General features: G+C 54.8%; 3 protein-coding genes and 2 long non-coding RNA genes across 12 annotated transcripts in view; 2 read left to right on the top strand and 3 right to left on the bottom strand.

The window, feature by feature from the left end:
- Window positions 1–2,490: 2,490 nt before the first annotated feature.
- On the bottom strand, window positions 2,491–9,304 carry LOC118537785 (amine oxidase [copper-containing] 3). Of its 3 annotated transcripts, XM_078065771.1 has the most exons (5): window positions 8,416–9,304; window positions 7,705–7,935; window positions 6,015–6,300; window positions 5,496–5,625; window positions 2,491–4,327 (listed from the first exon to the last, which is right to left on the bottom strand). In XM_078065771.1, exons 1-5 carry the CDS (start codon window positions 9,302–9,304, stop codon window positions 4,052–4,054), a joined length of 1,812 nt encoding a protein of 603 aa, XP_077921897.1. In that variant the 3' UTR covers window positions 2,491–4,051. The 3 variants fall into 3 exon arrangements, with proteins under 3 accessions (XP_077921897.1, XP_035951417.1, XP_077921898.1); XM_036095524.2 differs by having other exon boundaries at window positions 7,705–9,304; XM_078065772.1 differs by lacking the exons at window positions 7,705–7,935; window positions 8,416–9,304 and adding an exon at window positions 7,242–7,411.
- LOC144380861 (uncharacterized) overlaps window positions 8,680–18,921 on the top strand; it is a 22,381-nt gene continuing 12,139 nt past the window's right edge. For both annotated transcript variants that reach the window (XR_013445093.1, XR_013445092.1), the window contains exon 1: window positions 8,680–8,776. This is a non-coding gene — a long non-coding RNA (uncharacterized LOC144380861). The remainder of the gene's footprint in view (window positions 8,777–18,921) is intronic.
- On the bottom strand, window positions 9,388–16,314 carry AOC2 (amine oxidase copper containing 2). 5 transcript variants are annotated; one of them, XM_036095526.2, is made up of 4 exons: window positions 13,497–16,314; window positions 11,332–11,617; window positions 10,970–11,099; window positions 9,388–9,630 (listed from the first exon to the last, which is right to left on the bottom strand). In XM_036095526.2, the coding sequence occupies exons 1-4, from the start codon at window positions 15,082–15,084 to the stop codon at window positions 9,388–9,390; spliced, it is 2,247 nt and encodes a 748-aa protein (XP_035951419.1). In that variant the 5' UTR covers window positions 15,085–16,314. The 5 variants fall into 5 exon arrangements, with proteins under 5 accessions (XP_035951419.1, XP_035951418.1, XP_035951420.1 ...); XM_036095525.2 differs by lacking the exon at window positions 9,388–9,630 and adding an exon at window positions 9,994–10,641; XM_036095527.2 differs by lacking the exons at window positions 9,388–9,630; window positions 13,497–16,314 and adding exons at window positions 9,994–10,641; window positions 13,186–13,476.
- LOC144380862 (uncharacterized) lies at window positions 11,521–12,671 on the top strand. The gene is made up of 2 exons (XR_013445094.1): window positions 11,521–12,195; window positions 12,331–12,671. It is a non-coding gene; the product is annotated as an uncharacterized LOC144380862 (long non-coding RNA).
- Window positions 16,466–18,921, bottom strand: part of PSME3 (proteasome activator subunit 3) — a 6,724-nt gene continuing 4,268 nt past the window's right edge. Inside the window, exon 11 of the mRNA XM_036095531.2 lies at window positions 16,466–18,272. Coding sequence (XP_035951424.1) covers window positions 18,192–18,272 — 81 coding nt within the window. The 3' untranslated portion in view covers window positions 16,466–18,191. The remainder of the gene's footprint in view (window positions 18,273–18,921) is intronic.

Here is an 18,921-nt window from a genome sequence, read left to right as displayed (position 1 = left end):
AGCAGAGGGAGGGCAGTGGGTGGAGGAGTGACTGGGGTGGAGGGACACTCCTTGGAGGAAGGAGTTTTTGTGAAGTCACAGGCAGAGAGAAGACCCCCGCCCAGGAGATGCAGGGTCCCCGGGGAAGGCTTGGCAAGATGAGAGTCGAGAAGAAGAGCCAGACAAGAGGGAGAGAGGGAAAATACAAGCGGAAGAGTGGATAAATGAAGGAGAACCTTCTGGAAGGAGCCCGAAGGCTGGGGTCCCCCTTAACCAGGTAAAGAGGCTGTGGAATTAATGAGCCCATCCTCATCGCCAAATCCAGTCAAAGAAGCTGTCGGGGGGGGGCGCCAGGTACTTTCTCTTTTATAGGGGTTTAATTTTTTTTCAAACCCACTTTGCACCATATGAAGTCTACAAGGATGATCTAACCAATTATCACATAACCACACCGACTTCAGAAGAGCCTGATTGTTGGGTAGGATTTTTTCTTCAGCAACTGACTTTCCCAAGTGATCCGTTAATTGAACTATAATTACTCTTCCATTCAGGAGGTAATGGGCTGCTAGGAGAAAGACCAGTCAGGGGCCAGAGAGCCCACCTCGTTTTCCCAGCAACCTCGGCAGAAGGTGGGAGGAGAGAGGCCTCCAGATGTGGGGTTCTGATCGGGGTGCTCTGAAACAGGGCCTCATGGGGCCAGACTCTCCACAGGAGTCTGCCGGGGGGCCCTGCCACAGTTCAGGCCACCACCATTTCTTACTTCTGACTCACTGCCCATGGCCAGGTCTTCTGTCAACTCCATTCTTTGTAGCTGGGCCAAAGGGAATGTCCTGAAAGGCAAATCTGACTCTTGTCACTCCTTGCCCCAAATCCTTTCATGACTCTGCATTTTTCTTTAGGGTAACCGTGGCTTACAAGAACATGCCTCATCTGTCCCCTGCTTGTCCCTCCAGGCTCTCCTTAGAGCCCACATGCCTGTCAATGAACTTAGGTACTTGGATGGTGCTGCTTTGTCACCTCCTGGCCTTTGATCATGCTGTTTCCCCAGCCTGGAAGATTCTCTTCCCTGTCCTCCTTGTCCCCAGTTTAGACATCATGTCCCCCAGGAGCCTTCCACAGCCCCTCAGTTTGAGTCAGGAGCCCCTGCTCTTGTCCTCCTCTCTCCTCCCTGCAGTCCTGACTGCAACTCTCCTTTACTAGCCTCGCTCCTCTGAGGACAAAAATTGTGCATCTTATTCACTAACGTATCCTAGTGCCTCGCACGTGCCTGGCCCTTAGAAGGCACGCTATAAATCTTTGTTGGGTGTATGAAGGAATCCTCTTGCACTTGGAGCTGGAGCCCTTCCCAGGGGCTGCAGGAGGAGAGCAGAGGCAGAACACATGTTGTGCTCCTTCCAGAACATTCTGGTGTCTACGTTCCTAGAGAAGTCCCAGCTATGCCCTCTGGGCTAAGCCTCAGGCTCTCCTTGTCCAGCTCCTCTTAGGGCAAGGGGCCCATGTCCTAAAGACTTTAGCTTTGGGGGCACTGGTTCCTTCAGAACTTAACATGCTTGGTAAGTATTCACTCCTATCACTGGATCACAAATGTGAGGCCAACACTCTAAGCTGGCCTCAGTGGTCTAAGGAAGAGACTAGGTTGGGGTAGGGGGCTGCAGATCCACACTGCAGCCCTCCTGACCCCAGCTGGGCAGGCGTTCTAATGATCCACATGTCCCTCCTGCCTCCTCTCATTGGAGGCTGGAACACGTGGTCACCCCTGCGAGGAAATGCAGAGACCCAACCACGCACAAAAGCTGGTGAGCATTCACACCCACTCACACATATGACCGCGTATAAACACTCATGTCCTTTGGTGTGGATGTGGGTTTCAAGGTCATGAGCTTCACGTGAGTGTGATGGGCTGGGGGGAGGGGCGGACACCAGCATTCCCTCCGTCCCTTTCCCCCAGCACTGACCGCCCTGCGGCTGCTCATAAGAACGAGCCATACGAGGTGGAAAACCGATCTGCATGTGATAGAGAAAAGTACTCAGGGCAGGGAGAGAGGAAGTACGAGGTCCGTATCGGAGTCACAGTTGGCCCTGGCATCCATGGCTTTTCTCCTCTGTCCCAGGCTTCAGTGGCTCCTCGCCCTCAGTCTCCGTGTCCTCTCACTCCGGCCTCCGGCTCAGGCAGTGGCCATAAATGAACCCAGCCCAGGCTCTCAGCAGGCAGAAGTCACCTCTCCCCATTGCTTCCCATTGTCCCCTCTTTTAAGAGACACAGAGAGGAAACAAGAGAGGGACAGAGACGGAGACAGGGAGAGAGAGCACGACCGAGGCTTAAGATTGTCCTCAGGGATGGACAGGCAAGGGAGTGCAGAGGAGTTACCTACCAGAGGCCACAGCCATTTCTCTGGGTCTCAGAGACTGACCAAATTGAGTCCCTGGGTCCATACCTCATTCACTTTATTTTACCCCTACCCTCACCCCTTCTTAAAAGACTTGTCAGTAGCAAACAAACCAACCAACAAATAAGTCAGGTCCTGTTTGGGCCCATTTTTTATTTATTTTGAATAGGTAATACAGTCACATGGCTCAAATTTCAAAATATACAAAAGGGTATGGAGTGCTAAGTCTCCTCCTTCCTCTTTCCCCACCCCTCCCCAAAAGCAACCAGTAGCACTGGTTTCTTCTGGATATGCATATATAGTAAATACGTATAGTTTCCTCCTTTCTACCTCACAAAGGCAAAGTGCACCACACACACTTCCGTGCCTTGCCGTTTTCACTGGAAGATCGTTCCCTATTAGTACACAGAGAGCGTTCTTGTTAGAGCTGCACAGCCCCGCACTGGAAGGCTGCGTAGGAGTTCACTTAACCAATCCTCGAGGAAAGGATGTTTCTGTAGTTTCCAATCTCTCACTATGGGCGCACTCGCCCCTCACCCAGAGCCCCTGAGGGACAGCATGGTGGGAGCCAGCCCCCCAGCTCATTTGCGTGGCCACAAGTGGTGGCCACTGGAGTTCCAAGGTCTCAGAGCTTCCCACCATTGGCGCCCACCTGTCGTCCGTGTCTGCTGCTGCGGAGTCTGTGAGCTCACTGGTCACACACACGCCTGGCCCAGATGACCGCCCCTCATCACCCCGGTACCCACAGATCCGCCTCAGATGCTAACTTGAGAGGCTGCCGTGAGACCGTCCTTTGCCAGAAAGTGCAAAGCAGGCGAATACCAAGGGGCCGAGGGGACTTCCGGGAATTACAGCCTGCCCCAGGACAGGGGTGGGGACAACGCCTACTCCAGTCTGTGACAGACACAGGGGGACAGACAGGGATTGTCCTCTCAAACCAGATGTCCCTTGCATTTTGAGACTTCCACAGGCAGAGAGCTGGGAGAGGAGACCTAAGTTAGAATTGAAGATGAGGGGAGCATCGGGACAGAGGCACATCCTCTCAGGGCTGGGAGGGAAATCCGAGGCTTTAAGAACAGGTGGGAACAGGAAGAGGAGGCAGTAGGCAAAGGAAGGAAGAGGGAGAGGAGGACTTGGATAAGAGGAATGTGGGCTAAGGACCCCCTTCTAGCTCATCCGTGGAGGCGTAGGCCTGGCAGGAACCCTGCCCTGGGGCTTCTAGGGGCCTATCCCCAGTGCAGCAACACCATCCTCACCTTCCAAGGAAGGAACTGAGGAGGCTCAGGAGATGGGTTAAAAAAAAACAGGGGAAAGCCGGAAAGCAAAAAAATAAAACCACAAAAAAAACAGGAGTCTTCTGGGAAAAGCTTGGCCATCAGTCCGGGCTTCAGCTGGCCATTCTTCTCTCTGGGACAGGAACCCAGCAGGTCTGGGGTCAACAAAGCTGAGTCATGTCTCTGCCCCTCCCCCGGTGCCAGGCATCACAGGCTCAGGCTGCTCCCAGCAGGGAGGGGGTGTCAGGGAGGGCGATAGAGAGGGGGCCTGGGGAGAAGGGGACGTGGGGAGCTTTGGGGTGGAAAGAAGAAGAAGAGGGCACCAGGCCGCCTGGCCCAGCACCTACCGCTCCCCTCCCCATGCACCCTGGCCCTGGGGCCCCTGGCCACATTCCCCGTCCCGGGGACCCCCTAATTGTGAGAGAAGCCCCCATGGGAGAAGGCAGGGAGGTCTGGGGCACAGGCAGCAGCGTGGGGAAGGCAAGCCAGGGGGTTGACCTCGCAGGCCCCAGCATCCTGTTCCTCCCGGAAATAGACAGAATCCGCAGACTCGAAGGAGGGGTCCTGGTCAAAGAAGTTGTAGGGTTGGAGGAAGAAGCCCACACCATTCCCCACAGTCACCGTGTTGGGAACGTCTTCTGCGTGTGGGATGTGCAGGAAACCAGCTGTCACCCAGGCCACCAAGTCCTGGCAGGGGAGAAGAAAGAGGATCCTGAGGCCTGGCTTTGTGAAGGACAGGCCTGCCTCCTTCAGCAGCCTTGGATGTGAGGATTCATCTTGCCAGCCCATTTTCCCTCAAAAGGATCTTAAGTCTTTTTTTTTTTTTTTTTTTAAAGATTTTATTTATTTATTTGACAGAGAGAGACACAGCGAGAGAGGGAACACAAGCAGGGGGAGTGGGAGAGGGAGAAGCAGGCTTCCCACTGAGCAGGGAGCCCGATGTGGGGCTCGATCCCAGGACCCTGGGATCATGACCTGAGCCGAAGGCAGACGCTTAACGACTGAGCCACCCAGGCGTCCCAAAAGGATCTTAAGTCTTGAAACAGTTTTTCCTACCGGCCCAGGAGTCAAAGCCCAGTCAATTTCATATTGGGAGCAAGCCCCACTTCCCTGTCCCAGCCTGGGCCCTCCATCTCTGACATTTCCCATCACAGCGCCATCACACCCACCCCCAGAGGTATGACACCCAGAGGTGATTTCAGCTCGCCTCTCCCTCACTCTCCAAGAGTTCCCTACCAATGACTGAAACGAGGATGGAGCGGGGAGATCAGGGTTTAGGAGGCAGAAAAGGCTGACATTCAGAAATGAATCCTTCAGAGGTCAAGTCCGAAATGAGAGAAGCGCTAGACACAAGAGAGCTGGTCTTCCAGCCCTCCTTGAACCCTGGGGCCCGAAAAGGACAAAGTCCATGAAGCTAAGACTCAGAGAGCTGCAGGGTCTCCACGACGGGCTGGGGCCTCAGCCAGCGTCTGCAAATGAGCTCCCAGCTAGGGAAGATTCCTCAGGAAGTAATGACTCGGGAAAGCACAGAAGGCAGGAGTCAGCTCCACCCCTCGGGAGGCCAGATGGTTTCAGGGAACTTAAGAGAAGGTGGGGTTCGGGCGCCTGGGTGGCTCAGTTGGTTAAGCAACTGCCTTCGGCTCAGGTCATGATCCTGGAGTCCCGGGATCGAGTCCCGCATCGGGCTCCCTGCTCAGCGGGGAGTCTGCTTCTCCCTCTCCCGCTCCCCCCTCTTGTGCTCTCTCTCTCTCTCAAATAAATAAATAAAATCTTTAAAAAAAAAAAAAAAAAGAGAAGGTGGGGTTCATCTCTGTGCCCTGGTCTCCCTCCCGTGACCCTCCCACAGTCAGCTGACCTCTCCAGCAATGGTCTCGTTGTTAATGAAGTCAGCGAAGTCCACGGTGGGGGCCCAAGGGTCGTTCTGATTGTAGATGCTGGTGCTGCTTTGCTCCGCCTCCTTCCGCTGGGTCACCGCCAGATGGTACCTAGGGAGGCACTGGTCAGGCCTCCATGGTCACTAACCCCGTCCTGCTGCCTGACTGTGACGATGGAAGGGGGCTGAGGTCATGGACCTCGGGCTTTCCATGTCCTTCACACGATGACTTTGGTGCCACCCGGGTGGGTCAGCCAACCTCCTTCCACATCCTTCTGTTCGTCCCCCTGCCATTTCACAGGATGGCCTCTGCCCGCATCCAAAATGGGGAAGCGTTCTCTGGCCTCAGCGCTGCACAGACAGCGTAGGCCCGGGGCTTGTGTTTCGATAACCGGGAAATCCTAATGGAGCTCTCACCTCTGCTCCCATACAGTTCCAACTGAGTTCCCAGTTGTCCCTCCCGCTCCTCCCCCAGCTTCTCTCTGACACCCCGCCACTCACCTGCCCCAGCTGACGGCTCTCTCCAAGGAGCTGTTCTGTGGCAGCGGCTCCCCAGCAAAGCTGAGCAGCTGGATGCGGTAGCCCCGCGGGTGGCCCCACTTGTTGCTGTGGTTGCTGGCCAGGTACACGTAGCGGGGGGGGGCGCCTCCCAGGGGGAAGGCGGCCTGCTCCTCGGTCTCCAGCAGCTTCCGGGTCACCTGCAGCCTCTGCATCTGGTGCTCGGGGCTCCAGGGTACCGGCGTGGGGACATAGGTCATGTCCTCAGCCCAGACCCAGTTCTCCAGTCCTGCGGGGGGGGAGGGGTGGAGGGTGGGAGAGAGGGCTGGTCATGCAGCTGCCCTGTCCCCTCTGGACTCTGTCTCCTCCCCACCATTCACCGCTTCAGAGTGGGGCCAAGGAGAAACCCAGAACGGAGTGTGTCCCTGCTTCCCTTCCCTCTCCCTAAGCTATGCCCGGTCTTTCGGCCAAAGCGGTTGACCTGTAAGGTATTTCTTCAGGGACTTCATTCACTAACCCTTCACACTTATTAGTGGAGAGGACTGGGCTCAGCCCTGGGAGGCACAGAGGAGTGAAGCCCCATCCCCTTCCTCCTGCTCTCCCGGAGGCTGCAGGAGGCAAAGCCCTGAGAGGCCAGCCGTGTGAGAAGAGCACAGTCAAGGTCACGGATACAGGTGCAGGCAGGAAAAGGGGGCCTTCCCGGGTGCCTTTCAGCCTTGTCTCAGGAAACGTGAGTAGCAGAGATGACACGGCTGGGCATTCTAGGCGGGGGCGGGGGGGGGACAGGAGCAAAAGCAGGAAGCCTGTGGGGGGACAGGGAGGGTGTGGGCGTGGCTAAGGCAGCACTGGGGTGGGGGCCAGGGAGCCGAAGGGCAGGCTGGAGCTGCAATCTGAGGGGAAGGGCCTTCTAGGAAAGTTGGGGCTAGACGGGGGAGCAAGCTGGCCCCTGGATCTGAGAGGAAGAAGAGTGGAAGGGGCAGAGAGAAGGCCGGCCCAGCAAGGCTCTGACATGTCTCAGAGGCAGACTGGAAAAAAAAATGGGTGATCGACTCAATGTGCAGAAGGAAAGTGAGAAGACGGACTCTAAGACATCATGGATCTTTGGCTCTCTCTGTGACCACCAACCCCAGGAACTACCTGAACATTCCACGGCACCCACTCTACCCCCCTGCACTTAAGTGTGTGGTGCCCAGGGAAGAGCAGGGTTCACCTCCCCAGGAAATGTACAACCTGCGGGGTTCCGGGGCTGGCCTGCGTGTGCCAGGGACTTGGCAGGAGGCAGACAGGTCCCCAAACCCTTGGCACCGCAGGCCAGACACAGAGAAATGAACTACAAAACAAATGGTCGCCTCCCTGAAGTGGGGCCTCTAGGAGAACAAGGGAGGGACGAAGGCAAAGGGGATCTTGTGAGCCCAGATCCTGCCTCCTCCCTGAGCTTTGCCATTTCTCAAGATTTTCTGATGAGGTCATGTGGAGGGAGGGAGGCAGCTCTGCACCCAGCCAATGAGCTAGGATCCAAATAAAATGCAGCAGTCAGCTTTCTCCCATCCAGCTAAAGAGGAAGTACAGAACTCCAAAACTGCAACTCATGCTCAACTCTTCCTTTCCTGGATAACTTCCATAAATCCCAAAGCAAATAGACAACTTTTCAGTCCCCTCTTCCAGAATCCTTGCTTCCCCAGGGATGTCTTACCTCCTACATCCAGATCCACCTTGAAGTGGGCACTGTGGGTATGGACGGTGCCCAGCGTTTGCTCCCCAACCTGGTTCCCGTACCTTCGGGCGGCACCAAAGAGGAATGCTGAGCTGATGTAGCCGGTGGTGTGGAGTCGGACTTCTATGGCCCCACTGGAATGGAAGACCATATCCCACAGGTAGTCATAATTGAGCAAGGTCGACACAGATCTGACCACCAGCACGGTCTCTGCAAGGCCCCCGAAATAATGGGAGTAGAAATTTGAGTGGTGTCGCCTCAGGGGGAGGCCCTGGTTCTGTTCAAACACACAAATGGCATCACGTATTGTCTCGGGGGTGTGGGATTCCAGAAGGAAGTGCCAGTCCACGTAGGTGGCCAGGTAGGGGCAGTCCACCCCCCGGGTCAGGGGAGTGGAGTACTTGCCCAGGCCAAAGCTGCCATCGATATAGCGGGTCAGCATCGCTGCGGGGGAATTTCCACCATAGACGACCAAGGCCTCCTGGAGGCTGATCTCATAAGCTAGTCGTTCTCCCCGGAAGCGGATGTCAAAGATCCTGGGGCCACTGAAAGCTCCAAGGCCAAAGGAGAAAGTCCACAACGAGGAGGTCACTCGGCTCCCCTGCACACTGAAGCGGGGGCCCTGGGGATGGACTTGCAGAGGAGGAGCCGGACCGGGAGGCCCCTGGGACTTGAGGGACCAGGACCCACCTGTGCCATTGTCTGGGATCAGCACCACGTTCACCAGGCCAGCCTCAAACTGGTCCTCCAGCTGGGCCAAACTCTCATAGTAGCGGCCTTGAAAGAACACCTTCTGGATGGCCCAGCGGGCAGGGTCCAGAGCCTTGTGGTCTACCAGCAGCTCCAACCCCACGGGGTGCAGGAAGAACCCAGCCCCTGAGATGTTGTAGTAGAGGCCAAACCAGGCGGCCCGGTCTCCTGACTGCAAGCCTCGGGGGGCCGTGGTCACCGTCACCAGGTTCTGTCCTTGGCGCTTATAGAAGCAGCAGTGGTGCAGGAGCCCGGCAGCCTGGGGCAGCTCTCTGCCGAAGATCAGCTGGTCTATGTCCAGGTACTCTCGCCTCAGCACGGGGCGGCGGTGGTAGGGCAGGGGGCCCCCGTGACGCTCCACCGTCACATCCCGCAGGTAGGAGGGCCGGGGCAGTGGCCCCACCACCAGCTCACTCACGTTGGGCTGGGGTTGTCCGCCAAAGAAGACGATGGCCAGTGCCTCCCGGGCAGGTGGGGGGCTCCCCCTGTCCAGGTGGGCCAGGGCTGCGGCCTTGGGGGGCAGGTGCAGCTCCACCGAGAAGACGCAGTTGTCCGAGGGGCGGGCCTGGGCTGCATCCACCAGGCCTGGCCCTAGCTGCCGGGTCAGGAAGCTCATCACAGCCGTCAGCTCCTCTCGGCTCAGGTCTGCAAACAGCTGGCTCTGGCCGGGGTGTGTCCCGGGCTGGGCACTGGGGGACACGGAGGGGCAGCGGGGAGGCTGGCTGGGTTCACCCCCATCTCCTCCCCTGCCAGCTAGTAGGACACACACCAAGGCAAAAATGGTGATGACAGCTAGAGCGAGGAGCACCAGAGTGGTCTTCTGGTTCATTGTCCGTGAACAGCGGGACAGAGGACTGAACCAGAGTGGAGATGTGTATTCTCAGGTCAGCAGAGTTAGGTCTCTCTTAGCTCCTATAAGGGGGGTCGGGGGGCTCCTGGGCTCTGGCTGAGGTTCCCAGTGTTCAGCCGCTCAGGATACTGAGGGTGGGGAGGGTGGGAAGGACACAGGAAGGCTGGGGAGGGGGCGGGGCAGGCCGGGCTTGCGGGGCGGGCCCCAAGCAGGGCGGGAGTGATTTCCACAGACCTTACATGGCTTTGTCTTCCAGGCTCCAAATCAGACTCCGCTTTCTGGGTCAGGGTTGAAACTGGGGAGAGCTGGAGGAGGCAGGAGAGTGGGATTTAAAAATAATGCAACTGACCAGTTGAGCCTGGAAAGGCACCAGCAGTAAGGAGCTGGGTCTGCGCAGAGCAGCCCCTCGTCCCCCTCGCCTGGCTTCTTCCCCCAACCCCCACCTTCCAGGGCCAGATGTTCCCTTTCCTGTAACTTGGAACTATTGTTGTGCTTCCAAGGAAACCCCCACCCCCAGCCCCGCAGCCTCCCAAGCGGCATTCCTTGGCCTGGTCTGTCCCTCTTGCCCTCTCTTCTTCCATTGCTAATTTCCTTGGCCAGAGTTCTTAATATTCTCGGGGTGATTCTAGATACTTCAAAAGTCAAATAGAAGAAATTCAAGCGATAAATCTTGTAGCACCTTTTATTATAAATCACACACACCATCTATTTTTACAAAATTCTATCTATTCTTCCATTTCAATGCACATGCATAAAGAAATGTCTGGTATAACGTTCACCAAATGTGAACACTGGCTATTTCTGAGTGGTAGAATTTGTGGGGTTTCGCTTGAATATCTTAATAATCATATCATTTGTATAAATCCATCATTTAAACAAAATGAACTGGAAATAAGAATTAACGGAAGGGATATATAGGGGTTTAGTGTGGGAGGCTGTTTCCTAAGGGACATTAAGAGGGTAGGAATCAAGGGAGCAGGAAGTGGGAACAGAGAGAAAGGTACAAATGTCTCAGCAACCCCCCTCCATGTCCCACCACACCCTTGGGGCTAAAAGTCCTGGTAAAAGAAAGGGGGCAGGTCTGGGACACAGGCCGCCAGGTGGGGGATGCAGGCCACAGGGTTGACACTGCAGAGCCCAGCATCCTGGCCCTTCTCAAAGTAGACGCTGCCAGGGGAGAAGATGGAGGGATCCTCATCAAAGAAGTTATAGGGTCGGAGCAAGAAGCCAACTCTGTTCCCCAGAGTCACTGTGTTGGGGACATCCTCAGCATGGGGGATATGCAGGAAGCTGGCTGTAACCCAAGCCACCAGGTCCTGTGGGAAGAGGGAGAGGCTGAAAGACTTTGTGGAGACAAGACCCAAAGAACCACCCCTCCTCAGCCACAATCCCCAACCTCTAGCCTCAGCCTCGTTTCTACCTCCACCCAGCCCCGGGTCCACACAGCAGGCGGGGTGATCCTTGTGAGAAGCTGCAAGGTGGTCGGTGTCCCAGGGCTAATCTCACCCCAAGAGAGATGACCCACATTGGCCCCTGAATCTGAGAACTGGAAACCTACCATTCCCTCCGACCTACGGTCAGGAGCTGGGCAGCCAAGACTTCGGGCTTAAGTTGCCCCTCTCCTCTGCCCCTAGGGCTACCAACCTCTCCTAAGAGGGTCTCATTGTTGATGAAGTCAGCAAAGGCCATAGTGGGGGTCCAGATGTCATTCTGGTAATAGATGCTGCTGCTCTGTGACTCCTCCTCCTTCCTCCGGGTCACCACGAGCTGGTATCTGACCAGGAGTGTTGAAGGAAGGTGGTGTCAGATCAGGGGCCATTCCTGGCCTTGAAGTCCTTTGGACCAGATTCTGCGTGAGACCACTCCCCATCCCGTATCTACTTGGAGCTGAGAGGAGGCACAGGGGTGAATGGTAAACCAAGGGTAGTGAGTTGGGGTCTTCAAGAGCTGGGACGGGGAAGAGGACCAGTACTTCCCTTCCACCCAATGCCCAGAGCCCTCCTCACCTCCCCCAGCTGAGGGCCCTCTCCATGTCGCTCTCCAGGGGCATGTGTATGCCGAGGGGGCTGTGGATCTGGATTCGGTACCCACGCTGGTGACCCCAGGCATTAGTCTGGTTGCCAGCCAGATAAAGGTAGCGGGGCAGGGGCTTTCCCAAGGAAAAAGCTGTCAGGTCCTCCCTTCCGAGGACCTGCCGAGTCAGCTGTGGGCGCTGCAGCTGGTGCTCTGGACTCCAAGGGGCTGCCACAGGTTTAAACACCACGTCTTCAGCTACCACCCAGTTTTTCAGCCCTGCCAGGGGGAGGGGGGAGAGGAGTTCCACACCAGGTGAGACAGTCCCTTGTCTTCCCCATGATGCCCCACTGCGCTGGCCTGACAAAGGGCAGTGGGGCTCGTCAGAGAGCACTGTGCTGGGAGCCAGAAGGTCTGGATTCAAGCGCTAACCCTTCTTTGAACCTGCCCCGTTCAATATGGCTATGACCAGTCACAAGTGGCTAGTTCCATTTAAAAATTCAGTACCTCAGTCACACTAGCCACATTTCAAGTGTTCAACTGCCACATGCATCAGACGACACGGATGGAGAATATCCATCACCGCAGCGTTCTGTTAGCACTGGTCTACCCAGTGGACCTTGGACCGATTCTATGCTTCTCTGATTCTCTTTCTGAATCTCTACAGTAGGCATAATAAAAGCTGTTCTGTGGCTGAGCTCTGTAAGTGGAAAAGCACACGCAGGTGGCTAGTTACATTCTTGTAACTATGAAAGAGAGATTTGTCTTGGAGAAGCTGGCTGGAAAAACCCAATCCCCTTCCAGGGCGCCCTGCATCTACCTCCCAGCTCTGAAACTTTGCTTTCCTTCTCCACAAGGTAGGGACCCCTTTGTTTTTTTCTGAAGGGAGCAGTTTTAGATCTTATATTGCCTGAAAGCTCCCTAGAACTCGACTGCACTCATAATGTACACCCACCTTCCCCACTCAGCACTTGATGATACTCTCTTTGCAGGTTCGGGTGTGAGTTCCTTTAAACAGGACCGATCGTGAAGGCCCCCGGCCCCCCACAGAGCGCTGTACCGAGGCCAGCATCTCTGCTGCTTGTCCCTCGCGCTCCACACTACAGGGATCCAATACATGTGACTCGACTTTACTTCCCGAGACAAGGCTCTTTAATGTCAAAAATGCTGAAGAGAAACTTCAAAGTCTTATCCCAAATATGTCAAAGAACAGATAATAGACTCCTTTCAGTCATGCAATTTTCTTAGTTCTCCTCCCACCCAAAACCACGTCTTTGTAGTCTAGAGGGTAAGAAAACGTTTCACAGAAAAGATACCTAGTTACAAACCATTATACCGGGGCAGTCGCTTCTTCCTCCATCTCCCCCCACCCTCCTCAGTTTGGCGAGGGTCTGGTAGGTCGCTACTTTTCTTTCTGGGTCTAATAGTCTGTGATTCAGTAAGCTCGTTATTTTGTTGTTGACAAACGTCCGTCAGGAGCAGCAAGTCCTCTCTGTGCTTTAAGCCCCACTTGAGAAATCCCTTTCTACACTTGCAGCAAGCCTATTGCGTGCCTGCCGTGTCACCGGAGGGCCGGCGGTGAGGACATACACTGGCAGGGATGAGAGGACCCTCCCCAGGACGACAGTGAGGCCACCAACCTATGTCCTGTTTTATGAAATCCTGTTAAACAACCCCCCACTAGCACCCCCCTCCTCGTGCCCCAGGACCACTCTACACTGAAAACCTCCATAGGCTGCTTCCTATCTCTGCTCAGGCCCCTGCTTTCCCCACCTCCACTGGCCCCCAGAATCAGGAAAAAAACTTAAGTGCCCCCCCTCCAGCCCCAACTGCCCAGGCAAACTCACTAGCCGCAGAGGCACTCGAGAGGAAGCCAGCCAGGCACGGCCGTTGCATTTAAGCCAGTTTCACAACCGCAGTGAGGCAGAGGGGCCGGGTGAGCAGGGTCAGGTAGGGACACCCCTTCTACCTCCGGCCAGATACCCAGCACGCCCAGGGTTTCAGGCTGACTGCAGCCGAATACGCTCCAATCAGCCCCTGCTCCGCCGCCACCGTATGTCGTGGTGCCGGCCTGCCACCCTCTGCCGCTTCTGGCTCGATCTGGGGGCCTCCCTTCCCTCTGCTCCCCCCAAGTCTCAGTCCTCACCCGAGCACTCACCTGCCACGTCCAGGTCCAGCTTGAAGTGGAAGGCATGCGTGTGCACTGCCCCCAGCACTCGTTCCCCCACACGGTTCCCAAAGAGGAGGCTCTCCTCACCCCCACTCAGGAAAGCCGTGTTGACATAGCCCGTGGCATGGACCCGCCCTTCCAGCGCCCCATTTGGGTGCAGTACAAAGTCCCAAACGTAGTCATAGTTGCCTACTGATGACACAGACCTGACTACAAGGGCCGAGCCAGCCAAACCACCATAGAAATGACTCTCAAGGTGATTGTGGTGCCTCCGAAGGGGTAGTCCTTGTGCCTCCTCAAATACACACACAGCCCCCGGGAGCAACTGGACTGCCCCTGTACCCACTAGTATGTGGATGTCCACCATCGTCGATTGATAGGGGCAGTCGACTCCCCGAACCAAGCCCCGGCTGTGACGGCCAAGTCCATAGCTGCTATCCAAGTATCTGGTCATCATTGTCTTGGGTGAGTCAGCACCATAGACGGATACACACTCCTGGACACTGACTTCATAGGCCACCCGCTCGCCCTTGAATCGAATATCAAAAATCCTCATGCCACTGAACACCCCATGACCGAAGGTAAATGTCCAGAGGGAGGATGCCACCAGGTTCCCTTGCACACTATATTGGGAGCCCTGGGGTGAGAACTGAAGAGGAGGGAGAGGACCTGGGGAGGTCCGGGACTTCAAGGATGAAGCCCCATTTGGCAGGGGGAGAGGAACCCTAACCACTTCCAGCCGGCCAGCCTTAAACTCCCATTCCAACTGGCCCAAGTCTGCATAGTAGCGCCCGAGGTAGAAGACCCGTTGGACAGCCCAATGGGCAGGGTCCAGGGCCCTGTGGTCCAGCAGTAGCTCCAGCCCCACTGGGTGAAGGAAAATCCCAACACCTGAGATGTTATGGTAGAGGGCTATCCAGGTAGCACGGTCCCCCGAGCGCAGGCCACTGGGGGTGGCATGCAGAGGTGCCAAAGTGGAGCCATTGTAGTTGAAGACAGAAGCCAGAAAGACTGGTGCCTTGGGGAGCTCCACCTCCTTCAAATGCTTCCACATCTGGGTAAACTCAGCTCCCAGCATGGGGCGGCGGTGGTAGGGCACGGGGCCCCCATGACGCTCCACCGTCACATCCCGCAGGTAGGAGGGCCGGGGCAGTGGCCCCACCACCAGCTCACTCACGTTGGGCTGGGGTTGTCCGCCAAAGAAGACGATGGCCAGTGCCTCCCGGGCAGGTGGGGGGCTCCCCCTGTCCAGGTGGGCCAGGGCTGCGGCCTTGGGGGGCAGGTGCAGCTCCACCGAGAAGATGCAGTTGTCCGAGGGGCGGGCCTGGGCTGCATCCACCAGGCCTGGCCCTAGCTGCCGGGTCAGGAAGCTCATCACAGCCGTCAGCTCCTCTCTGCTCAGGTCTGCAAACAGCTGGCTCTGGCTGGGGTGTGTCCCGGGCTGGGCACTGGGGGACACGGAGGGGCAGCGGGGAGGCTGGCTGGAGCCACCTTGGCTGGTCAGCAAGACATAGGCCAAGGCAAAGATGGTAATGAGGGACAGTGCCAGGAACACGAGGACTACCTTGAAGTTCATGCTGAATGCAGACAGCTGAAAGGGGAGTCCTCCCAGCTGCTCCTTCCAGTTACTGACATCAAATCAGGGCTTATATTCAGTAGGATGGATAGGAATGGAGAAAACTCCACCCTGTGGGTTGGACAGGAAATTTCTGACCTTAATTTATATAATTCTGTTCCAATTTTCTGTTCGGTGGTTTGGCTCCAGGCACCACTTCCACGTGCACAGGCTCTCCCCTGCCCCTGAGCTCCTGGCGGCAGCATGGCAGGAGCTCTGGCTACCATCACTCAGACCAGGCTAGAGGGCATGTGGATCAACCCTAAACTCTACCTTTCCCTCAGAATAGGTCTGAGGAAGAATGCAAGTCTCAGGTGCCCAGTTAAGTGCTGTGTGCTACACGCAGGCACCAGAACTATCCATTTCCCTACCTCCTAGCAGGCACCACCCGCCAATATTCCCACAACCCATGGCCCAGGTCAGCAATAAGCACTTGGCCAGCTGCCAGAGGCCAAGACCTTGCTTCGTAGTATCAAGCCTCTTCTACCTAGTCAGTGGGAAAGGAAAGGTGAGAGCCTGGGATCAGCAGTCAGATCCCTACGCTGTAGGACCTCAGAGGAGTTACTTCTTATGAGTTTCAGTGTCCTCACCTACAAAGGCGGGGTAAACTACCCCAGATTCGTGAAAATTAAATGTGGTCACGCACGTAAAGCACTTAACAGAGCCTAACACAGGCTAGGCATTCAAAAATTGTTACTACTGGTACCGATCTCTGAAACAGACTACAGCACACGTTCCTCCACTGTTCAAGACCTTAAATCTCTTTTCGCAGAGAAAATGAGGGGATCATTGGATATCAAAAGGCTACTCTGCAAGGTGGAAGTTGAGGAAACTTTATTTCAGAGAGAGCTAGGATCCTAGACAGCCCTCCCCAATCACTGGAAAACCAAAAGCAGGAATCCCTGGCATCTCCTCAAGAGATTAAGACACTGTTCAGCAGGGAGAATTAGTATAAGGTCAAGAAAATGACCGGGTAGGCTGTGCCTCAAACCAGGTGATCCCCCACACGCGGAACTAGGGCGGCCTCTACTGGCAGTTCATGGGTATCACCGGGGAGAGAGAGCAAGGAATTGCAATCCTGGGAAGTTAGACAGAAGGAGCTTAGGTTTGGGAAGAGCTAACTTTCACATAAATTCAGACTGAACACAAATGAAGGACCCACCCCTGCCTCTTGGTAGGCAGAAGCCTCAGTCTTTCCATTATTTTAGAGAAAAGAGGCAGCTCAATTGGTAATAAAAACACCCAATAGGGTGGCTGGAGGTGTATGTGGAGGTGGGTGTCCCCGTATGCACGCACTTGAGTGTGGGTATGTCCCTAGCCACCAGAGCATCGCACCAGGGTCTGCAGCTTTAGAAAGAGGTCAAAGTACCTGCATTTTTAATAATTTCTTGACATGGTAAAAGAATTTTACATTACGATCCAAGGGTGATAGAGTGAGTGGGGCAGCAGAATAATCCAACAAACAAAAAGGGAAACTGAGAAACACATGGTGGGGGGGGTAGGGTTTTAGCTGGAAGGGATCTGGAGGGTGGGTAGGGGCACTGCCCAACTAAAATGCAATTGGTTTGTTACTGAGTACTATTCATGAGAAGACAGCATCCTGACTCCTTCTCTACAGCATACTGGGAGTAAAAACGATGCAGCCGGGTGGAAATGTGATTGGGGTTGAAGGCAAGAGGAAGAGAGGGGAAGAATAAAAGTCAGAAACAGACACCGAGAGAGTCACTGGCAGGCTGACCGCAGATACGGACTCTCCAGTAGCGGCAGAATAAAAAAGTGGGGGTTTGATGAGGGTTAACAGAAAAGCTGTAACAAGTGATATCTCTGGAAGTTTTGAGGAATAGGAGGCAACTCTTCTATGGTTTTGATTGCCCAGTAGATTTTCACATACACACAACGCGTACACGCATGTGTGTGCATGCACACACACGTACGCACAGGTGCTGCTGTCCTTGGAAGCACGGTGCTATAAATAAGAAAACTATCTGTCCCATAGGAAAGCCCAGCAGGGGCAGCAGCGTCTGGCCCTCACAGCCGCAGACAGCCCCACCCCAATTTACAACTGGCCTAGGAAGAGGCAACCAGCAGAGGACCAGCCTTTGCAATAACACCCAAAAAGACCCGAGTCAGAGAGGAAGGGCCCTTCCCCAAATCCTCTGCTTCTCATCTCTCAGCTCTCCTCCAATTCACCAGCCTCTGGGCACCAAGAGGCTATATGTAATAGCAGAACGATGGGCCCCGGTGGGTGAGGACCAAGACGACGATCACCTTCTGAATGGTGTGTTTGTGACAGAATTCATAGGGTGGGGGTTGGGGGGGACGGCGGGACAAAGGAAAACAACACAGACGATGGGATGAGGAAATCAGGTAATGGAGTAGGAAGGCATGTGCGTGCATGTCTGTACGTATGTGTCCATCACACACATATGTGTATGTGAAAATCCTAGTTATAAAAACATTTCAAGGAGCTAGGGACTTGGTGGAAGGCCTAAGGTGTTTCTTGTCATGATCAGGTTCAAGGTGGAACATATGTGGATGGGAGACCCTAAGTTATCATCAGGGAAACTGTGGGAGGGAGGATCCAATGTCCCACACAGTGGCAAGAGACACTAACCTTACATCAGAGGAGAGGAGCTGAAAACCTCCCCCCACCCCAGTTCCTAAAAAACACCTAGCACTTTCCTTCCAGTTCCCTCAGCTTCTAATCCGCTAATCAACAGAAGAAAACACAAAGCTCAAGACACAGGAGGGAGAGGGCAGGGAGAGAAAACACAAGTATTCTTGTGCCAACATCCTGCAGACACAAACCTGGACTTCTCCAGAAATTAGGACAGGTCGGGTGTGGGGTATTAGGGAAGGAAAGAGAAGAGTTCCTGAGGCCTGAAAAAAGAGGTAAACACGTCACAGAACTACATGAGAGTTTCATTAGACTCTAACTAAAAACAGAGAGAGGTGTGATTACTATTTCCAGCCAGTTTCCCCATCACGATAGTCATGTAACAAACCAAGGCAATGTCGGTCTTGAGCCAGACTCACAGAGTCCCCTGGCCCTGGCCCCGGCCCTGGCCTCAGTACAGTGTCTCTGCATTGCTGCTCCGGGGCCGTTTGATCTTCTCGATATTTTTCAGGATCATGTCATGTAGAGTGACCTGGGAGAAGAGGCCAGGGAGTCACATTTGTTCCACCCCAACCTCCCAAAGAAACCAGATACCCCACAAAGCCCCAAGCAATGATATGCAGAATCCCCATCTCACTCACTGGAACCTCAATTCAGGGCGGCTGCTTCTCCTCTCTATACCCACACACCGGGGATTCCTGGGAAATTCCCAGGCCCCAGGTGTCTAATAACAACTAGCATTCATTGAGCACCTAACATAACCAACAACTGTACTGGGTCTTTTAATGTGTTATTTTACTTTACTTTTTTTTTTTTGTCTTTTGATGTGTTACTTTACTTTTTTTTTTAAGATTTATTTATTTGAGAGAGAGAGAGAGCACGCACACAGACGCGCATGCACGGGAGTGAGGGAGGGGCAGAGGGAGAGGATCTCAAGCAGCCTCCCTGCTGAGCGTGGAGCCCGGCACAGGGCTCAATCCCACTACATATGAGATCATGCCCTGAGCCGAAATCACGAGTTGGATGCTTAACCGACTGCACCACCCAGGCGCTCCTATTTCACTCATTTTTAAAAACCATCTTTGTAAAAAACAAAACAAAAAAACCCCCCATCTTCGTGCCATAGATACTCTAAGTTCTATCTTAGTGATGTTCTAGCTTAGAGATGAGAAAACTGAAGT

The sequence above is a fragment of the Halichoerus grypus genome, chromosome 2, assembly GCF_964656455.1.
Source record: "Halichoerus grypus chromosome 2, mHalGry1.hap1.1, whole genome shotgun sequence".
NCBI classification, from domain to species: Eukaryota; Metazoa; Chordata; class Mammalia; order Carnivora; family Phocidae; genus Halichoerus; species Halichoerus grypus.
The sequence above is the reverse complement of the archived record's forward strand: the minus strand, read 5'-3'. Positions and strand labels throughout refer to the sequence as shown.